General features: G+C 44.2%; 1 protein-coding gene across 1 annotated transcript in view; it reads right to left on the reverse strand.

Annotated features, from left to right (window-relative positions):
* Positions 1-2,620: 2,620 nt before the first annotated feature.
* Positions 2,621-17,958, reverse strand: part of LOC137570839 (visual pigment-like receptor peropsin) — a 42,508-nt gene continuing 27,170 nt past the window's right edge. The window contains exons 4-6 of the mRNA XM_068279547.1: positions 15,840-15,944; positions 13,237-13,460; positions 2,621-3,158 (exon numbers count right to left, since the gene is read on the reverse strand). Of these exons, the coding sequence (XP_068135648.1) occupies positions 2,703-3,158; positions 13,237-13,460; positions 15,840-15,944 (785 nt within the window). The 3' untranslated portion in view covers positions 2,621-2,702. The remainder of the gene's footprint in view (positions 3,159-13,236; positions 13,461-15,839; positions 15,945-17,958) is intronic.

Genomic DNA, 17,958 nt, shown 5'->3' on the forward strand with positions numbered 1-17,958 from the left:
CTAAATGGACGAAATCCTAACGAAGGTGAATGAATCCTATGTTATTTAATAGGATCTGTTCACATTGCTCCATTAGAATGGATCTGTTTGGCCCGTTTTACCAAACTGACCACAAGTTTGGAGAGGCTGCAATAAATCCAGAGCTGGACGCATCGCATGGACTGTGCTCTAATGGAATGGATGGTCATGGATGAAAAACTGATGTCTTTTAAAAGCTGACCCATTCTGCGGATCAGTTTTTCACAGATCAGTTTTTCATCCATGCAGCGTGAATCAGGCCTTAAAGACTTAATGCTGCCCCCGTATATACTTATCCGGGGCTTCCTCCAGCCCCTTGAAGCCGACGTGTGCCGACCCTCGCATCTCCGCTTGCAGCAGCCGGCCCTGGGTCCCCGACAGTGCAGAGGCCAACCTCCTCTACTGAGCCTGAGCAAGCACCGCTGTCAATCAAGTCGCTGTCAGTCAATACTGCGCCTGCGCTGTACACTGCGGACAAAGTGGACTTGATTGACAGCGAACCTCGCCCAGGTAGAGATGAGCGTAATGACTTAATTACGATTTCGCGAAATTTCGCGTAATTAGTGTAATTACGATTATGGTCGTAAGTACATAATCGTAATGAAGAAGGATTTCGCGAAATTCCGCGTAAGCGTAATTTTTGCTTAATTTTCGCATTACAGTGGGTATCGCGAAATTACGTTTGCCTTGCATGCAACCGTTTGTAAGCGTAGTTACATAACGTAATTTCGCGATAGTTCATAATACTGTAAGCGTTAATTTTCGCGTCGTTTTTCGTGTTACGCATATAAAATTCGCCATGTAGTGATATTTCACATCAAAATTCGCCATGCAGACGAAAACGAGAAAAAAATAAGCTAAATTTCGCAAAAATTAAGCGAACCCGAAATTATGTTATGGTTTAACGCGAAATTACGTTATGAACAAAACGCGAAATTACGCGTTGAAAATTATGCTTACGGTATTTTCAATTACGATTTTAAGGGCAATTACGCTACCATAATTTCGCATCGTAATAGTAAATTTCGCATGCGTAATTATAGTAACGCGAAATTTCGAAAATTTCGGCTCAACACTACGCCCAGGTGCAGTAGAGGACAACCTCGAGGTTAGCCTCTGCACCGGTGGGGACCCCGGGCCAGTGGCTGGGAGTGGAGCTGTGGCGTGGAACATGTTGGCTGCAAGGGGCTGGAGGAAGCCCCGGGTAAGTATATAAGGGGGCAGCATTATTTGGCTGATGATTCCTTTAAGTGAACAGAAGTGTGCAAATCAAGTAGGTAAAAGGATTGATTTACTAAAGGATGTCCTAATCTAGAAAGAACATTACTGATCCAACAAACCTGAATGGGATTTCTTTGAAAAGTCTATGCAATTACTTAACAAAACTTTACAGCCATCACTTGATTATATCAGAACATCATAGGGCTGCAGACACATAAGTGAATTGGCAATTGTATGACTGCAGTTTCATGCACAAACCCATATGATTACGCAAAATTTTTGCAATTACACCTATACAAAATCACAAATTGTTAATTCAATTGATTTTCAATTGATTTTGTTTAATCATTCGTAATTTCATGTGAATTTTTGCGTCATTTTGTGCCGACTTTGGCAGGGAATAGCAAAGGCCCCATACATGCAAGTAAAAAAAAATCAAAAAGACCTTGTAGTTTTTAAGAAAATCGATTTTAAAAATGCAAAGAGAAAAATGATTACAATTACATACAAAATGAATTACGATTTTCCCTGAACTTTTCTCATTATGATTATGATGTGTAATTGAAAATTATGATGCGTAATTGCGCATAGACATTATTCTGCTCATCACTGGTCCCTTTATCTGCAGTGGCAAATTTACAAGACTTTGAGGAATCTTTACTATAATTTCATATTACACAGATGAGGATTGCAAACTTTAATAGCAGGATATATATTTTTTTAGAAATCCATTGTCAGTTGGCTTGATTGCTTATGTTCTACAGTGGGACCAAGCAAAAGAAAATAATAAGCTCCAACATGTCAGTTAAAGAGACACTGAAGCGGAAAAAAATATATATGATATAATGAATTGGTTGTGTACTATGAATAATTACTAGAAGATTAGCAGCAAAGAAAATATTCTCATACTTTTATTTTCAGGTATATAGTGTTTTTTCTAACATTGCATTATTCTATAATATGTGCAGATTACACAACACTCAGCATTCAAAATGAGTCTTTCAGAGCAGTCTGTGAAGTAATGACCTCTCTTCTAGCAGAGAAAAAGTAAACAGTTCACTTACAGTTGAGATAATAAAAGTCAGATAACAGCCCTCTCCACGACTAACTTAGTCGGAGAGCTTAATGGCTTGTTTGTATAGAGATAACAACTGGAGTTTCTCAACTCTTCCTGTACTGGAAACAATTAGACTGATGTATCTGATCTTAATGTTTTATTTCTTAGCTGTACTACACATACAAATCATAATATCATAATTTTTTTTTCGCTTCAGTGTCTCTTTAAAAAGCAGTTGCAACCTTCATGAACTAATACAATACACTAATTACACGAGAGGACAAGAGTCACAAGTATTGCATACAAAGAAACTGTAAGCCCAAATTCTTCAAAAACGTCATGCATTTACTTTTGGCTTCCAAAGAAAAACATGATGAATTGCAAGGTATCATGATCATACATCAAATCATAACCGATCACACTGATAGCTTGGAGCCTCAGATGCTATATCTAAGCGGCAGGTACAAACATCTTTCATTTCTAGTGGTGGAGAGTTGCTTGGACTTCCCACACCAGAGTCTTGACTTGGTGAGGCCTGTACCTCTCCTGGGGGTTCAGCATGCTTCTGTTCTCTGAAACGAAGAGAAGGATCCTGCTTCTGCTTCAGACGTTTAAAACGTTTCAGTCTGACAGGATCCTTAGTGATTGTCTTTGTGCATGGAAGCAAAATGCTGAGATCTTTTCGGAACTTGGAGCTCATGCCAAAGTAGATCAGTGGATTATAGAAACTAGCAGATTTTGCAAAAAGAGCTGCCAGTATACTAGTTAGGTGGGGGATGTAGTATCCACAAGCAGCCCACATAGATATCACAGCATAGGGAGACCAGGCAATAATAAAGGCAGTACAAATGACAATGGAAACCTAAAAAGAGAAAGCAAGAAGATAAAGCATATTTTACAAACCTATTTCACTGCATCACCAATATCACTAGTCTACTGGATTATGTTTTGTGCAAGAATTCCAGATAGTGAGATAGCTGGAATATGGAAAGATATTGTGGGAAATGTCTCCAGTGTGCCATCAGTTTTTAAATAGACATCATCACTACAGGCCTATTTCCACTACACGCAGATTCTGGATGCTAATTTCTGCTTACAAAATGCAACATGTTTGTGAATGGAGCTATTCCCATTCAATATGAATTTTTGGATGTGATATGGTACGAGAAGAATCTGCATGGTATGCTGCATTTTTGTTGCATTCTGCGACAATCTGGATGCAAATTGCGGCTAATGTAAGTCAGTGGGGCCACATATATTTGCGGTACAAACATGGAAATTCACGTTTCTGAAAGCAAATTTAACTAGAGATGGCCCGAACCTCCAATTTTTGGTTTGCGAACCTCGAACGCGAACCTCCGCAAACTTTTCGAACCGCAATAGACTTCAATGGGTAGGCGAACTTTGAAAACTAGAAACACTTATGCTGGCCAGAAAAGTGATGGAAAAGATGTTTCAAGGGGTCTAACACCTGGAGGGGTGCATGGCGGAGTGGGATACATGCCAAAAGTCCGGGGGGAGAATCTGGATTTGACGCAAAGCGTTTTAAGGGCAGAAATCAAATTGAATGCTAAATTGCAGGCCTAAAGTGCTTTAAAACATCTTGCATGTGTATACATCAATCAGGGAGTGTAGTTAGAGTACTGCTTCACACTGACACAGCAAACTCACTGTGTAACGCACCGCAAACAGCTGTTTGTGTAGTGATGGCCGTGCTCGACTGGTGCACACCATGGCCAGAGTGCAGGCCGTGGCGGATTTCAAGCCCATATGGGTGCCGGGCTGTGGTAGCTCAATGATAGAACAGTGACTGTCCAGCTGATCAAATTTGGTCTGTCCACAATGAAGCAACGACCTTATCTTTGGTGTGCCACCCCCCGAGACTCTCATATAGCCGGCGGTCATTGCTTCATTGTGATACGCAAGCCCCTTCACCATGGCAAGGTAATGATCACGAAGGGAAATGGGCAAATGTACATGCCTTTTGTTTTGTTGTTGCAGCTGCAGTGCAGCCAGAAAAATTAGGCAGGCATGTACACGCACCAGAAAAATTAGTAAAATTCCACCTGGAGTCCTGGACCCTGTTGGGTGGTGGCGGAGAAGGCAAGCGGCCTGCAGGCAGAGATGCTGTGTGGCACTGGGGAGAGACTTATGCTGGGGATACACGGGTCGATCCGGTGGCCGATTAGCCGCCAGATCGACCCCAGCCTCGTCCCCGCTCGTGCGCGCAGATCGATTACTGCTCGTCCCCGCCGGCGCTCCTTATCAGCCGCTCGATTCCCTGCCATTGTCCGCCGGCGAGGATCGAGTGGGCGGGGGTCGAGCAGCTTGATCGGACCTGAATATTATCAGCTGGCCGGTATTATTCTTGGGGCAGGCAGCCAGTCACACGGCGTGCAGGCAGAGATGCTGTGTGTGGGGACTGACTTAGTCTTTGGGCGGGCAGTAGCCCTCCGGGATCCATGCCTCATTCATTTTGATAAAGTTCAGGTACTGAACACTTTTGTGACTTAGGCGACTTCTCTTCTCAGTGACAATGCCTCCAGCTGTGCTGAAAGTCCTTTCTGACAGGACGCTTGAGCCAGGGCAAGACAGAAGTTATTGAGAAATTTAAAGCAGGCTTAGGCCACAAAAAGGTTTCCAAAGCCTTGAACATCCCACGGAGCGCTGTTAAGCGATCATTCAGAAATGGAAGGGGTATGGCACAACTGTAAACCTACCAAGACAAGGCCGTCCACCTAAATTTACAGGCCGTACAAGGAGAGCACTGATCAGAAATGCAGTCAAGAGGCCCATGGTGACTCAGGACGAGCTACAGAGATCTACAGCTCAGGTGGGGGAATCTGTCTACAGGACAACTATTAGTCGTGCACTGCACAAAGTTGGCCTTTATGGAAGAGTGGCAAGAAGAATGCCATTGTTAACAGAAAATCATAAGAAATCCCGTTTGCAGTTTGCCACAAGCCATGTGGGGGATACAGCAAACATGTTGAAGAAGGTGCTGTGGTCAGACGAGACCAAAATGGAATGTTTTGGCCAAAATGCACAAACGCTATGTGTGACCTAAAATGAACACTGCACATCTCTCTGAACGCACCATCCCCACTGTCCAATATGGTGGTGGCAGCATCATGCTCTGGTGGTGCTTCTCTTCAGCAGGGACGGGGAAGCTGGTCAGAGTTGATAGGAAGATGGATGGAGCCATATACAGGGCAATCTTGGAAGAAAACCTCTTGGAGTCTGCAAAAGACTTGAGACTGGGGTGGAGGTTCACCTTCCAGCAAGACAACGACCCTAAAGATAAATCCAGGGCAACAATGGAATGGTTTAAAACAAAACATGTTCATGTCCTAGAATGGCCCAGTCAAAGTCCAGATCTAAATCCAATCGAGAATCTGTGGCAAGATCTGAAAACTGCTGTTCACAAACGCTGTCTATCTAATCTGACTGAGCTGGAGCTGTTTTGCAAAGAAGAAAGGGCAAGGATTTCAGTCTCTAGATGTGCAAAGCTGGTAGAGACATACCCTAAAAGACTGGCAGCTGTAATTGCAGCAAAAGGTGGTTCTACAAAGTATTGACTCAGGGGGCCAAATAATTATACCCACCCCACTTTGTAGCTATTTATTTGTAGAAAATGTTTGGAATCATGTATGATTTTCATTCCACTTCTCACGTGTACACCACTTTGTATTGGTCTTTCAGGTGGAATTCCAATAAAATTGATTCATGTTTGTGGCAGTAATGTGATAAAATGTGGAAAATTTCAAGGGGGCTGAATACTTTTGCAAGCCACTGTATGAGGTAATGTAACTTGCTTAGCGCCTTCATCGTGTTATTGCAGTAGTGCTGTGAATCAGTGATTTCACCACCAAATAACTCCTGCGAAGTGTCAAATGCAGTGGATGTGGTGCTTGTTGTAGCGCTGGTGGCTGCGGAAGATGAGGTGTTCTGTGTTAAATAGTCAACCATGTCCTGACAATCTTGGGAGTTGATGGCATGTGCCTTCTTCTGAGCACTGTACATTGGGCCAGGGCCGCATGAAATCACATCAATACGACCTCGCACAGACCTGCTGGGTGGCCTTCCTCTGGGTCTGCCTCTCCCTCTTCCTCTACCTGTTTTGTTCCGTTTTGTCCATATCGTGGGGATGAAGTGAAAGGTATGCACTGACTTGACTAGTACAATGTGCAGTCACACAGGTGCAGTTACCAGGTATGCATGGATTGGTGTATCACACTGCGTGCAGTCACGTATGTAGGTGTATATCACACTGCGTGCACTCACGTAGGTAGGTGGGTGTACTGAACACAACAGGTAGGTATATGCAGTGATGAGGTGGATGCGCTTAACACAAAATGTAGGTATATGCAGTGATGAGGTGGGTGCACTCAACACAACAGGTAGGTATATGCAGTGATGAGGTGGGTGCACTCAACACAACAGGTAGGTATATGCAGTACTGGGTGTTACAATGTGCACCTGTTACACACACAGGTACTGAATGTGCTGGGCCTGGCTGGCAGTGGAACACACACAGTATGAATTAGCAAGGCTGTCTATGCAACACAAGTGTCAGTGGGACACAAAATTAGCAAGGCTGTCTATGCAACACAAGTGTCAGTGGGACACACAGAAAAAAAAATAGATCACAAGAACAAGATTAGCTCTCAAAAGAGCTGTTGTGGGGTGCTATTTAGCAATAAGAAATCAGCAAGGAGCAAGCTAACAAGCCTACAAGAGCCTAACTAATCTTTCCCTATGAGAGAGTCTGATGCAGCTGTCCCTTCACTAATTAGTGCAGGCACACGAGTAAGTGTAATGGCCGGCAGGGCCTGCCTTTTATAAGGGGGGAGTGGCTCCAGGAGAGAGTGTAGCCTGATTGGCTACAATGTGCCTGTTGACTGTGATCTAGAGGGTCAAAGTTGACCCTAATGGTGCACTATGGGGGCGAACCGAACTTCCGGGAAAGTTCACGGTTCTCTGCGATCGCGAACCTTGGAAGTTCGCCGGGAACCATTCGCCGGCGAACAATTAGGGCCATCTCTAAATTTAACCAGCATGCACAGCGTCATTTCATTTTGCCTGTCTTCCTGTTACCTGCTTCCCGTGATGTTGCTAGGCAGTAGAGATGGACCGAACGGTTCCAGGCGAACTTTCGGTGGTTCGCGTTCGCCAGCGAAGGCGAACTTTTGTGGAAGTTCGATTCGCCCCATAGTGTGCCATTATGGTCAACTTTGACCCTCTACATCACAGTCAGCAGGCACATTGTAGCCAATTAGGCTACACTCTCTCCTCTGGGGCCATTCCCCCCCTTATAAAGGCAGGCAGCCCGGGCTTTACACTCACTCGTGTGCCTGCATTTCTTAGTGAAGGGACAGCTGCTGGCAGACTCTCATATGGAAAGATTAGTTAGGCTCTTCTAGGCTTGTTGGCTTGCTCCTGGCTGATTGTTATTGCCAAAAAAGCACCCCTCAACAGCTCTTTTGAGAGCTAATGTTCTCCTGATGTGTTTTTTTTTGTGTTGCCCACTGCCACTGACATTATACAGCCCTATCTGTTGCAGCTGGATCTTGGTAATTGTTATTACTGTGCCAGCCAGGCCCTGCCTAACTATCTATACTGGGACACCTACCTATGCCTACCTACCTATACTGGGATGCCTTCCTATCCCTAGCTAACTACTGGGGCACCTACCTATGCCTACCTACCTATACTGGGACTCCTACTTATGCCTACCTACCTATACTGGGACTCCTACCTATGCCTACCTACCTATACTGGGACTCCTACCTATGCCTAGTTAAATACTGGGGCACCTACCTATGCCTACCTACCTATACTAGGGCACCTACCTATGCCTACCTAATTGTACTTGGTCTCCTACCTATGCCTAGCTAACTACTGGGGCACCTACCTATGCCTACCTACCTATACTGGGATACCTACCTATGCCTACCTACTTATACTGGGACTCCTACATATGCCTACCTAGCTATACTGGGACTCCTACCTATGCCTAGCTAACTACTGGGGCACCTACCTATGCCTACCTACCTATACTAGGGCACCTACCTATGCCTACCTACCTATACTGGGTCTCCTACCTATGCCTAGCTAACTACTGGGGCACCTACCTATGCCTGTCTACCTATACTGGTACACCTACCTATGCCTACCTACCTATACTGGGACACCTACCTATGCCTACCTACCTATACTGGGACTCCTACCTATGCCTACCTAGCTATACTGGGACTCCTACCTATGCCTAGCTAACTACTGGGGCACCTACCTATGCCTACCTACCTATACTAGGGCAACTACCTATGCCTACCTACCTATACTGGGTCTCCTACCTATGCCTAGCTAACTACTGGGGCACCTACCTATGCCTGTCTACCTATACTGGTACACCTACCTATGCCTACCTTCCTATACTGGGACTCCTACCTATGCCTAGCTAACTACTGGGGCACCTACCTATGCCTACCTACCTATACTAGGGCACCTACCTATGCCTACCTTCCTATACTGGGTCTCCTACCTATGCCTAGCTAACTACTGGGGCACCTACCTATGCCTATCTACCTATACTGGGACATCTACCTATGCCTACCTACCTATACTGGGAATTCTACCTATGCCTAGCTAACTACTGGGCACCTACCTATGCCTACATACCTATACTGGGACTCCTACCTATGCCTAGCTAACTACTGGGGCACCTACCTATGCCTATCTACCTATACTGGGACACCTACCTATGCCTACCTACCGGTACTAGGGCACATACCTATGCCTACCTACCTATATTGGGACACCTACCTATGCCTATCTACCTATACTGGGACACCTACCTATGCCTATCTACCTATACTGGGACTTCTACCTATGCCTAGCTAACTACTGGGCACCTACCTATGCCTACATACCTATACTGGGACTCCTACCTATGCCTAGCTAACTACTGGGGCACCTACCTATGCCTACCTACCTATACTGGGACTCCCACTTATGCCTACCTACCTATATTGGGACTCCTACCTATGCCTACCTACCTATACTGGTACTCCTACCTATGCCTGTCTACCTATACTGGGACTCCTACATATGCCTACCTACCTATACTGGGACTCCTACCTATGCCTAGCTACCTACCGGGGCACCTACCTATGCCTATCTACCTATACTGGGACACCTACCTATGCCTACCTACCTATACTGGGTCTCCTACTTATGCCTAGCTAACTACTGGGGCACCTAACTATGCCTACCTACCTATACTAGGGCACATACCTATGCCTACCTACCTATACTGGGTCTCATACCTATGCCTAGCTAGCTACTGGGGCACCTACCTATGCCTATCTACCTATACTGGGACACCTACCTATGCCTACCTACATACAAGAAGATAAGGTCGTGCTTCATTGTGCACAGACCAAATTTGATCAGCTGGACAGTCACTGTTGTTCTATCATTGAGCTACCACAGCCCGGCGACTATATGGGCTTGAAAACCGCTATCGCCATGGAGCGCACCAGTCCAGCACGGCCGTCACTATGCAAACAGCTGTTTGCGGTGTGTTACACAGTGAGTTTGGTGTGTCAGTGTGAAGCAGTACTCTAATTACACTCCCTGATTGATGTATACACATGCAAGATATTTGAAAGCACTTTAGTCCTGCAATTTTGCATTCAATGTGATTTCTGCCCTTAAAACGTTGCTTTGCGTCAAATCCAGATTTTTCCCTGGGACTTTTGGCATCTATCCCACTCCGCCATGCCCCCCTCCAGGTGTTAGACCCCTTGAAACATCGTTTCCATTACTTTTGTGGCCAGCATAAATGTTTCTAGTTTTCAAAGTTCGCATTTAAACTTTTGCGGAAGTTCGCGTTTGAGGTTCGTGAACCGAAAATCGGAGGTTCGGGCCATCTCTACTAGGCATTTTTCAGATGGCAATGCAAATTTTTGCTTGAAAAACTTGCATAAAAACGCATGCATTTTTAAAAACACATGCATGTTTCTGGATCAGATTCTCAAAGCGTTATAGTGGAAATAGGCCCTAAATGATAAAATTATGAAGCGTGCAACATTATACTATTAGGTAGAAGAATGAAGGAGTGTGCATGGGTGTTTGTATTTTGCATCTGATAAGTGCTTCTTAAAGATTTCTGATGGCTCTTATATGCAGAGTTAAATATTTAATGATATCTTATAGAGATTTATGGGCTCTGCTCTCAGGCTGAAAAGTCTGGGATGCAGGGCCGGGCCGAGGCATAGGCTGGAGAGGCTCCAGCCTCAGGGCGCAGTGTAGGAGGGGGCGCACAATTCATTCAGCTGTCATTCCTAATTGTGTTTGAAGCAGAAAGAAATAAGAAAAGGGGATACATGGCAGTGACTGCAAGCCAGATAACTAGATATTAAGGTGTTGGGGAGGTTGTGGGCCCTGTGGCGCCTCTTAGTCTAATAGCAATCAGTGTGTGACAGCTGGGGTGGCAGGGATGGAGGGGTGCACTTTGGTGTCTCAGCCTTGGGTGCTGGAGGACCTTGTCCCAGCTCTGCTGGGATGGCTTGTCTTGGGCAAGTTTGCATTTGTTACAATATTGTAATTTTATGTGTAGATTATTTTCTTGACTGTGAAGTGATTGCTGTCCAACTGTGTGAAAAGATATTGGGGAACTCTTATGATCAAGGCTTGGTGGCGCTACAAACTTCAATATTAAATATCAATCTAAATTTCTGAGATTTTAAGCCCTCTCCCTCCAGCCCCCTCTTCTCCCCTCCTTCCCTTATAGTAGGGCCTCCTTCTACTCAAAAAAACTAGTGCTGCTCGGATACCCCTTTTCAAAATCCGGATCTGGTTTGGATCCGGATACCTAGATATCTGATCCGGGTCAGATATCCGATTTCAAAATTTTGCGATCCGAATCGGATATCCGACCTCAGTATCCGGCGGATTCGGATATCCAGATAGACAACCGGAAGTGGCCTTTAAATTGCTTCTAAATCGTTTTTTAGGGTAAATGAGGCATGTAGCATCATTAATTTTTAAAGGGGAACACTCATTGATGATGTGTGGACTTAAAATCCCCCCTCCCCCCCCAAAAAAAAAATGGCTGTCAATTAACATCAGGCCTAGATTCCAGACAGCGGTCGTGCAGCCCACATTGTGTTCAAAGTCCAACCGCACAACTGGGACATGACAGTTTTTAGCCAAGACACCTCCAAAAAATTACGCAGCAATTGTGTTTTGGGTTAAATATAGGTGGTATCATTGGCCTGTGGCACCCTGGTGGTGGGAGCTGCACAGGCAGCAGGAGCAGGGCAATGCAGTAGCAGCAGGTGTAACGTGTGCCAGGAGCATGCCGGACATGGCACTTGGCAATTGGCACTTGGCACATGTCACGTGGCACTTGGCATGTGTCACTTGGCACATGGCACTTGGCATGTGTCACTAGGCACGTGACACGTGCCAAGTGCCACGTGACATGTGCCTAAATTGCCAAGTGCCACGTGCCAATTGCCACGAGATGCGTGCCAAGTGCCACGTGACGTGACACGTGCCAAGTGCCATATGCCAATTGCCAAGTGCCACATGCCAAGTGCCGAGTGACAGTCAGACAGCAGAGGAGAAGACACTAGTGCACACTAACTGTCACACTGGCACGGCTCACAGCACAGCAGTTCTGTAGAAAGCTAACACAGTAGTACTACTACTCTAACAACTACTAGCACTGACTGCACTACTACAGTACTAACCACACACAATTACACAGTAATCCTATTCCCTAATCCCTAACATAACCTAAACTGTGGCTAGCTAAGGCTAAAAACTGGCCAGCAGACAGCAGCTGGCCTGGACTGTGCACATCACACACAGAGACACATAGCAGCTGCAGCAGCACAGCACACACTCTGACTGTCACACAATGAAATCAAGCTAATTAGCAATATAACAATAGTGTAGTGATAGTGAAGGGGTTAATCACTGAACAGCTTTGGGTTTATCACTGTATACAGCACTGCTATGCCAGCAGCAATGCAGCATGTCTCTCAGTGACTGAGCAGTCACACAGGACGGGATTTTTCATCATGGCACCCACAGGGGGGCTGGCCAGGGTTCCTTTCTGTGATTGGGTGCCAGGGCTTAGGCTGGGAGGCCTCTGATTGGCTCAATAAGGTCAGGTGGGGCTGGCCAGGGTTCCCTTCTGTGATTGGTTGCTAGGGCCTCTGCTGGGAGCCATATGATTGGCTCAATTATGTCATCTCCTTAGTTACAGTATTCGGATCCAGATATCTGCAATATCCGCGGATATCCGCGTTATGCGCCCAAATATACGCAGATAGCTATCCGGATTTGGGCCCAGGTATCCGAACCTGAATTCGGTCGTATAGCTGAAAAAAGTTCGGATATCCGGGTTACCCGGATATCCGGAATCCGGATGAGCAGCACTACTCAAAACTCCTATTAGTCTCATGTTCAACCCTAAAGTTGGCATTATGCTAGGGCTTCCAGATTGGTCTCTGTCAGCTTCTGAAGAAGGGCTGCAACATATTCAAATTGCCAAGCCATCTCATTTTGGGAGGGGGCATGGAGCTTACACACCTCCTTTATTTGCTGCCTATGGCACAGCAGACATGGTTATTTTGCTACAGTCATTAACCTCCTCCTACCCATCTATTAATCAGCAGGGCACATGGCTATGTAGTATAATGGGTAGAGTTACGTGCCCCCAAAGTTGAGGGCCTCAGTAGATGACTAAGAGATTGGGTTCTGGGGTTGAGGAGAAGCATTGCTAAATTAGATAAAGGGGCCAGGGGATTATCTAAAAACAAAAGAAATAAACATCGCAGAATAGTTAGTTTTTGCAGTGTATTGTAATACAGATAGCTCGATAGACAGAAAGATAGACATATAGATTTCAAATATATACATACCCTGGTAACATCTCGTTCCATCTTCCTTTGTCTGTCTGATAAATTTCCTTCAGTAGTTAAAGCACGGCTTGATTTAACAGTGTTTATTATGGAAATATAGCAAAATAGCATAACCAGCACAGGCAAGAAGAAGCAGCAAATAAAAATGGACACAATGTAAGCCTTGTATATGGTAGAGTAACTGGTTTTGGTCCAATCAATTTCACAAGTTCCATACATACGATCTGAGAAAAGCAGAAAGTAATTTTAGTCTTTTTTTAATAATGCAAATCACAGTGCTCCTTTCCCACTAGTGTGATATATAATTTTCACTGGAATTGCAAACACACTGACTGCATGCTGCATTTTTTTGTGTGCAATTGTACTTCTTCCCCACTCAGTGTAACTAAATGGAACATTGCAATCTTAGCAAAAACTACAATAAAAATCACCAGTATGATGAAGGAATTCAATGTTTCAGAAAACCCAAAATGTAATAAAATGTGGCCTGTGTATGGAAACTTTGTTATAAAATAAATTGCATGGCTCTGTGTGAGAATCCGCTCAGCTGCCTGCGCAGGCAGGCAGCCATTTGACCATTGTTTAGGTTTGCATGCTGCAGGACTCTGGAACAGAGACCTGTCTTTCCATTGCAAGTTCTGGTCTGTTCTCTTGCTGGGGAATTTGCATACATTCGTTATGCAAATCCCCTACCTGCCTTCTTTGATGACTGGCACTATAAGAGCTTTATGTTTCCCAGAAGGCTTTGCTGGTCATTTCCTTTCCATGGTCTGTTCCTGATGGACACTGCTGGAGTGTCAGCCATTGCTATCTAGTATAGTTAATTCCTGGGGGTTGCTTTAGGCTCCCCTTCTAGCCCAGTCAGGTTGTATTATCTGTATTGCCTGTTCTGTCTTGTCTTGCCTGTTGCCATTGTCCTGTCCCAACGGTGGTCGACAGGAAATGGTTCTGATCTTTGTTCTTGGAGTATAGCTGGTGCAGCGGTTGCTACCAGCTATCTCTTCTGTTCTGTCTCCTGGGATCGCGCTAGCTACTTTTCGCTAGCGCTGGGGATCCTTCTGTTCTGTCTTCTGGGATCGCGCTAGCTAGTTTTCTCTAGCGCTGGGGATCCTTCTGTTCTGTCTTCTGGGATCGCGCTAGCTACTTTTCGCTAGCGCTGGGGATCCTTCTGTTCTGTCTTCTGGGATTGCGCTAGCTACTTTTCGCTAGCGCTGGGGATCCTTCTGTTCTGTCTTCTGGGATCGCGCTAGCCACTTTTCGCTAGCGCTGGGGATCCTTATGTTCTGCTACTCTGTACCTGGATCACGCTAGCCACTTTTCGCTAGTGCTGTGGATCCTATCTCTTGCTTGTCCCTGTTTTCGTGTGTCTGTCTTGCCTGCTACGCTTGCTGGAGGCTCGGTGAGGTAACCGTTAAGCAAGCGCTCGCGTCCTCTGTTGCATGTTTGTCTGTCGATGGTTAGTTAGGCGTGCTTGTCTCTATTGTGCTTATCACGTGGAGACCGCGCATAACCGCGTGCACTGTTGCAAATGAGTGCGGTGTTCGCGGTTAGCTAGCGTTTGTTATTTTCCGCATCTTCTCATTGTATTATTTGCTGTGCCTTTGCTACCCTCGTATTCTATTCTGATCTGCCTTGTGTCACGTCTGGCGATCGCGCCTCTCGCGATCGCGTTCCTATTTCATATCTGCTGTTGTGTGTGCGTGGTCGCGGGGTGGCGACTGGATTGGCGCACACATACAACCTGTCCCTTTGCTCGTTCTCATTCACAATCGCCTCTCTTGCGATTGCGTTCTGCGCTTCGTACAATTCCTGTCTGGCATTTGTGGAGGTACAGAGGATTGGTTCCTCTGCACTCCCCAGCGCCATCTGCCGACAGGAATTTCCCTCTACAGGTGCGTAGCACCTTTTGCTGGGTGCAAATATACGCTTGTGGAGGATTTCCGCCGTATCAGCGCACACGTTGTGCGCTGATCACGGAGAAAGTTCCACAATCGTTACACTCTGTGAGCATGTCCAGAAAGAATCACATTGTGAAATAAATTCTTCAGCTAAAAAAAATCCATCTATCAAGTTCAACTAGAGAAAATAATAATGTAATTAATTGTACAACACTGTACTGCACCCTCACTTATCCCAGTTGATCCTGAGGAAGGCGAAAACTCTTACAAGGCTTGGGCCAATAAACAGGGAAAAAAAATCCAGATAAATGCAGATATAGAATTAGCCATAATGACTTCCTTTGGTAAAATATATCACATTTGTGTGTAGGATTTTTACTTATCTCAATTAAGTATAGACTTTCCTTGGCCAATAGAAACTCTGATTTTTATTAATTCTTTATTTGTATGAAGCCTCAGTACAATTTATGTCATATCAAGGTGGCAGATTAGATTTGGTAGTTAGGCACCCTGGACGGTATCCTAAATACACTGGATCATTTATAAATTGTAATCCCACGTGAACTCGTAAAATTTACCCCAATCAATTTACCATTTCTATAAACCATGAAAAACACATATGTCATTAATTAATTTAATACACTGCTATCCATTGCTACTTTAAAAAATAGGATTTCTAGCAAGATTTAATATGTGTGTACTTACCTCTATAGCTTCCCCAACCTAGAAGAGGAGCTGCTGACCAGAACAAGGCTGCAATCCATGTTAGTACCAGTGATACAGTGATGCTGCCTTTGCTGATGCAGTTGGCTATAAAAAATAAATTAAATTAGATTTACAGAGTGTGGTATAGGTAAAGTAAATGCACAGTAAAAAAATGAATATTTGGAGCCTATAAACTGTAAATGCTGACATGCTTATGTCAAAAATAACATTTTATAAAACTATAATTGTTTTGCATAACTGTGAGCTGTGCCACTTCCATTTGGTCCATTGGAATTCATGTGTATACAAAATACTTTTACACAGACATTCGGATAAAAATCCAATAATCATCAGCATTAAGGTTTGGCGATTATTGAAATCATGCAATCCTCTAATCACATGACACAATTTATATTGCACTACCAGGTGAATCTTAGCTGGCCCAGTTGTGAGAGAAAGAACTCATTTTGCACTTTTTCAAGACTTCACAAATGAGGGTAGATGAGCTCATCATCAATTCATGCTTAGGGAGCTGGGGGTAACTACCCTACACATGTGATGATGGCTCCTAGGAGTGTGGCATATGGTGGAATCTTGAAGGCAGTCCATGTGAGCTGTGAATGCTACGTTAGAATATTGCTGACACACAAGCACCACACAGCATTATATAGAATGTGAATGTTAGATGAAAATCTGCAGGCTGTCAAAAACTGCCAATGTCTGTTTTTGCTCATGGGGGCATAGTTTCAGGTGATAGGGGGTACAGGTAGAGACAGCAGGTGACTTTTCCCACTTGTTAAAAGAACACACTGGCATACGCAGAATTTAGGTCTGCTTTGAGGGGTGGTTGGTTCACATTTTCAGAGTTGATGCAGCAGTAGCTCCAGCAGGAAGACTCCACTGCTGAGAAAACTGTAATCTCTAAGTATATAACTTGTAGCGTTGTTAAAGATTTGACTACAGTTTGTGTGTAGTTCTATAAAAACAAAAAATATCTCATACCCATCAAGTACAACTTTAATGCGCTCAATAATGTTCCATTTTCCTAAACGATCAACCGTCCGATCTGATCATTGTGATCGATCAGAAACTATCGTCCAGCTCACAAGTGAAGGGGAAAATGATAAGCAATCCGATCAGACTGAAAGAATCATTCTGAAAAACGTATGGACAGAACGATCAATAGAACAATCGTTCGCCGCCAATCGGCACCATTAACGGCACAGCACCATTATAGTCTTTCCTTCTGCAGATTGTACTGTTAATGGGAACCTTTACACATCTCTAGTTATTTCGATAAAGAGGAATAATCTGTGGACAATTCTAACTCAATGGGGAGAAATTATAGCATCCCAACACTATATCATAGATTGTTTCCCTGGATCAAATCTACTTGCAGTATCCTCCAGATATTGCAAATGTTGGTACGTTAGTTGTAAGTAACTACTGTGTTTAAGCCATTATGTAAGTTCCAAAATGTGGCAGGACATTACACATCTTCACCACTTCTACTGTAAGAAGATCCCTTTACTATGTTTATCCATTTGCAGAATATGCCATCTTGTCCAATGTACTGTTCAATGTACATAAAGTTAATTTGGGAAATCTTTTGAAATATTTATACCTATCAATTTTACTTACTTTTCTCAGAGTAAGTAAACCTTTTTTCAACCTTTGTCTTATGGTTTGTTTGTTTTTTTGTAAATTTTATTTATTGAACTTTTCAGATTAAACAAAAGTGACAATATAAACAAAACAACCTGACCTCTTAAAGTGGATCCGAGGTGAACTTTTACCCATTGCATAATTGTGTTCCTTTCCTATTGTTTATAGGGCATTCCTCAAGCCAAATACTTTTTTGTTTTTCTTTTAATACTCTAATTCCCTGTAAACGAAATAAACCACGCCCACAGGTTTTCAGAGAGCCTTGACAGTAGCAAGGGCTCATGGGAGCTCAGTCTGGGCAGGAGGAGGAGGAAGTGGGGCGGGGATTAGGTTTTTTTCACAGGCTATCAAGATACAGATAAGCCTGCCTCTATGTAATGTTAACAAACAACATGGCTGCTGTCATTGTATCACAGGAAGAAATAATCATTTTCTATTAAAGCTGTTTGCAGCT

Source organism: Hyperolius riggenbachi, chromosome 4 (genome assembly GCF_040937935.1).
Source record: "Hyperolius riggenbachi isolate aHypRig1 chromosome 4, aHypRig1.pri, whole genome shotgun sequence".
NCBI classification, from domain to species: domain Eukaryota; kingdom Metazoa; phylum Chordata; class Amphibia; order Anura; family Hyperoliidae; genus Hyperolius; species Hyperolius riggenbachi.